We start from the raw sequence: 5241 nt of genomic DNA, 5'->3' as shown, positions 1-5241 counted from the left end.
TTTCAGGAAAGCTGGGATAGGCTGGTATAAAAACATCTTGCAGGTGATTGGTTTTGCTCTTTCCTCCTCCTCACATCTCCTTCCTCAATCCCCCCCCCACCACCACCACTGGCTTCAGAATTAGACTTAAAAAAAATTAATGTTTTGCTTCCCACACTGATTCTAATTGACAACAAAATGAAATAAATTAAAATGAAACATAGTTTTGATTGCAAGTTAATTTCATAAATTGAAATAAACTTTTTCTTTGTCAAGTTTTCATTTCATTTTCAAACAAATGTACATCCCTTTTAAAAACCTTAACTATGGCCTTTCAAATGGATTGTTCAGCTTATTTGACAGAGCAGTTGATGCTTTATTTGCCCATGCACACTTTGGGGTAGATTTTCAAAGGGTTACATGCGTAAGATACGCGCATAACCCCCAAAAACCTACCCCTGCGCGTGCCGAGCCTATATTGCATAGGCTCGGCGGCGTGCGCAAGCCCCGGGATGTACGTATATCCCGGGGCTTTGAAAAAGGGGCGGTCCGGGGGTGGGGCCGTCAGCGGGGCCACAGTCCGGGGGCGTGGCCGGGAGTGTGGCCGAGTGCCCCGACACAGCAGCCTGTGTCAGGGCCTGGTGCGCCGGCAGCCAGCCGGCGCTTGCAAGTTACGTCTGCCAGAAGCAGGTGTAACTCAATGAAATAAGGTGGGGGGATTTAGGTAGGGCTGGGGGGTGGGTTAGATAGGGGAAGGGAGGGAAAGGTGAAGGGACCAAAAAAAAGGTTCCCTCCAAGGCTGCTCTGATTTCGGAGCGGCCTTGGAGGGAACGGGGAAAGCCATCGGGCCTCCCCTAGGTCTCGACGTGCACAAGTGTGCACCCCCTTGCACGCGCCGACCCTGGATTTTATAACATGCCTACAGCAGCGTGCACATGTTATAAAATCTGGTGTACATTTGTGCGCACCGGGTAGCGTGCACAAATGTACCCCAGCGCGTAATATTAAAAATCTTCCCCTTTGCATTCCCGAGAAGAAAATCAGTGGATGATGCCTTCTTTTAAGATGATTAAGTTTACCAGTGTCCATAAGAATACCATTTCCTGTATAAATCCAAGGTTGGAATAAATTGCCTAATTGGTGTACATGATATCAGACATTTCACCTTTTAGAAGGGCTTTGAAAACCTTTTTTTAGTCTAACCGTAGCTAGAAGGGAAAAGTCTCGTGGAAGCTCTTCCTATAACTATTTTTTGGAGCCTGTATTAAACTACTGTTATTGCTGCTGTTTTTCACATTGGTCTACAATTGTGTTTTATGTGTATTAATACAATTTATGTTTTATTGAAATGATGGGATAACTAACAAAATAAGTACATTCATTATCATTCATTAAAATAATTCTTGGTGAATTTCACAACATTTTCTGCTTTTACCTGGGACTTAAACACATTCTTCTAATGCTACTGTTGTCCAGGAATATCCTGGATTTTATGAGTGAAGAACATCAATACTTCTTTGCCAATACAATTGTTTTTTAAATAAACTTTAAGGTATGAAACCAGAGTGCTGTGTAGTCCAGGGCTTCCCAAACCTGCCCTGGGGACCCCACAGCCAGTAGGGCTTTCTGCCTATCCACAATGAATATGCATGAGATCAATCTGCATATACGGAGTCTCCATGGTATGCAAATGTATCTCATGCATATTCATTGTGGATAACCTGAAAACCCAGCTGGGTGTGGGGTCCCAAGGACAGGTTTGGGAAGCCCCAGTGTAGTCTTTGCTGCAAGAGTTGAAAATGAAAACATCTGATTCTCTGAGGTGAAAGGGACAGGATGGAACTTAAGAGCCTTACAACACTCTGCTAGTAAATGGTGAGAGTCAGAGCCAGGATGGGCTGCAGGTATTTTCCATCTCTTTATTATTTTGAAGAATGAGTCAGGCAGGATGGAAAATTTTGTAGTTTATATTGCGTATTTTGTTATCTCTCCCTTGGTCAGTGTTTACCCTCTGGAAGAAGATATTTTTCTTTGTATGGTCTTCCTCAGTGCTGCCTTCACATCCCTGTTCCTCAGGCTGTAGATGAATGGGTTTAGCATGGGAGACAGGACATTGTACACAACACTGGCTACCCTGTCCTTTGCCAAGGAATAGCTGGAAGATGGCCTAAAGTACATGAACAATAGCGTCCCATAGAAAAGCATCACCACAGTGAGGTGGGAGGAGCAGGTGGAGAAAGCCTTGTACCTTCCACCAGTAGATTGGATCTTCAGGATAGTGGTGATTATGCGGACATAGGAGATCACAATGATGAAGAAGGGCAGTATTGCTTGCAGTGAGCCCTCTGTAAAAATCACCAGTTCATTGATGGAGGTGTCTGTACAAGAGAGCTGCAGCAATGGTGTGACGTCACAGAAGAAGTGTTGGATCTTGTTGGAGTTGCAGAAGGAGAGCCGATTCATCAACAATGTGTGTAACAAAGCATCTAGAAAGTTGATGATCCACGAAGCAGCTGCCAGGCTTAGACACACCTTCCTGTTCATTATTGTGATATAATGCAATGGATTACAAATGGCAACGTAGCGGTCATATGCCATAATGGACAGAAGTACACATTCTGACCCAATAAAAACAATAAAGAAATAAAGCTGGGTGATGCATTCAGAGAAAGAAATGGTCTTCTTGTCAGACAGGAGGTTGCTTAACATTTTGGGAACAGTTACTGTTGTAAAACATATGTCTACAAAGGACAGGTTACAGAGGAAGAAATACATTGGCGTATGGAGCTGGGAGTTTCTGCCAATCACTGAGATCATGGTGCCATTTGCTAGCAGATTCATTAAGTACATCACCAGGAACACCCCGAAGAGAGGACCTCTTAATTCCCTACGGTCTGTGAGACCCAGAAGAAGAAATTCTGTCACTGTTGTCCGATTCCCCTGCTCCATTTTATAACTCTCTAATAGAGATCAAAGAAAACATTAAGAAAATGTGTCAGAGGTGCAGTGACATAAAAAATTATCTTCTCAAGATCACAGGTGCAACAGTTCCACAAAGTAACACCTCAGGGTCAGACCAATGATGAAGTTTACAGCTTTTTATGCCGTAAACATCATGAGCTTTTTGATGTGGGTCATTTCATGTGTACTTCCATGCAGTCATCTCTTTATAATGTTCAAAGGATAAAATTTGGGAAAAGCTATGCAATATCTGCAAAGGAGAAAATGAAGAAAACAAATTTTTCTCAGCTGCTAATAAAGGGACTTATTTACTTAGAGGATAACTTTAAAACATATGTGAGTGCGCCCATATAATGCAGTTATATGGATGCAGGCACATGCAAATGTATTGTATATTGTACGTGCAAAAGCATGCACACTATATAAAGTACGCATAAAGTTACCCAACAACATGTTCTCAAATCATAAAATATGTAGATGTACTTTAAACATATTTGCATACATTTTGACAAATATCCGACTAAGTAGCGCTATGGAGACTTATTCGGCTAGGTATTTTTTTTATTTTTATTTATTTTTATTTGCTTATATATACTGACATTCGTTGGCGTACATCACATCGGTTCACAGAGTAATAGTATGACAGGGGGTCGTACTATTTATACATTGAAACATTAATTTATACATTGTAACATTTATACATTGAAACATTGTAACATTAGTTTATACATTGTAACATTTATACATTGAAACATTCCCATTGTAACTTTGAAACAGATTGTTATAAGTTGTGGCATAGAGCTATTTTAAGACTAAGGCCTAGATTTGTCATTCTGCAGAATGATGAACCTCACTAGAAAAAAGGGGCAGGGTGAAATTGTGCAGCTGGCTGCATGGTGGCAGTGTGTTTTCGCCTGCCACAGTTGTGGCCTTGCCATTAGGGATGTGAATTGTTTTTTAACGATTAAAATTATCGTCCGATAATTTTAATATCGTCTTAAATCGTTGTAGAACACGATACAATAGAAATTCTAACGATTTATCGTTAAAAATCGTTAAATCGTGTTAGTGCGCACTAACTCCCGTTAGTGCGGACTAACTCGAGTTAGTGCGCACTAACTGAAAATGATACAAATTGACACTTTCCAGGTCAGTAAAGGTCAGTTAGGAATGAATATGTGTTCCTATTGGCTGGCTGCCCTCTTATCTATTGATGTTAACCAGGTTCCCACTGAGGTGATGGTTGGGGGGATGGGAAATGGAAATGGAAACTCAGGAACACTAACAGAAAATGATACAAATTATTGACACTATCCAGGTCAGTAAAGGTCAGTTAGGAATGAATATGTATTCCTATTGGCTGGCTGCCCTCTTATCTATTGATGTTACCAAGGTTCCAACTGAGGTGATGGCTGGGGGGATGGGAAATGAAAACTGTTGGTAGTTGACAAAAAAAGTAATGTGATCAGTCAATATGACTAGAACCTGTGCCCTATTCCTGATACCAGGGGTGTTGTGATCTTCCCGCACTCAGTGCCCTATCCCTGATACCAGTCTGAGACAGCTCCCTCCCTGCATTACTAGTGAGAGGCTGACTTCACAGACAGGGGGGAGCTGCCTGACCCTCACTCCTGACTTCCCCCATGTCCCAGCTAGTGAATGGTGTGTGGGTGAGGGGGGGGGGGGGAGGATGGTGAAGTCTGAGACAGCTCCCTCCCTGCATTACTAGTGAGAGGCTGGCTTCACAGACAGGGGGGAGCTGCCTGACCCTCACTCCTGACTTCCCCCATGTCCCAGCTAGTGAATGGTGTGTGGGTGAGGGGGGGGGGGGGGGAGGATGGTGAAGTCTGAGACAGCTCCCTCCCTGCATTACTAGTGAGAGGCTGGCTTCACAGACAGGGGGGAGCTGCCTGACCCTCACTCCTGAATTCCCCCATGTCCCAGCTAGTGAATGGTGTGTGGGTGAGGGGGGGGGGAGGATGGTGAAGTCTGAGACAGCTCCCTCCCTGCATTACTAGTGAGAGGCTGGCTTCACAGACAGGGGGAAGCTGCCTGACCCTCACTCCTGACTTCCCCCATGTCCCAGCTAGTGAATGGTTGTGTGGGTGGGGGGGGGGGGGGGGGAGGATGGTGAAGTCTGAGACAGCTCCCTCCCTGCATTACTAGTGAGAGGCTGGCTTCACAGACAGGGGGGAGCTGCCTGACCCTCACTCCTGACTTCCCCCATGTCCCAGCTAGTGAATGGGTGAGGGGGGGGGAGGATGGTGAAGTCTGAGACAGCTCCCTCCCTGCATTACTAGT

At 44.2% G+C, this 5241-nt stretch overlaps 1 protein-coding gene across 1 annotated transcript; it reads right to left on the bottom strand.

The window, feature by feature from the left end:
• Window positions 1-1983: 1983 nt before the first annotated feature.
• LOC115096911 (olfactory receptor 1361-like) lies at window positions 1984-2931 on the bottom strand. Its single transcript, XM_029612198.1, has one exon. The coding sequence runs from the start codon at window positions 2926-2928 to the stop codon at window positions 1984-1986; it is 945 nt and encodes a 314-aa protein (XP_029468058.1). The 5' UTR covers window positions 2929-2931.
• Window positions 2932-5241: the final 2310 nt, after the last annotated feature.

The sequence above is a fragment of the Rhinatrema bivittatum genome, chromosome 1 (assembly GCF_901001135.1).
Source record: "Rhinatrema bivittatum chromosome 1, aRhiBiv1.1, whole genome shotgun sequence".
Taxonomy (NCBI): Eukaryota; Metazoa; Chordata; class Amphibia; order Gymnophiona; family Rhinatrematidae; genus Rhinatrema; species Rhinatrema bivittatum.
This window is presented reverse-complemented; position numbering and strand designations above follow the sequence as displayed.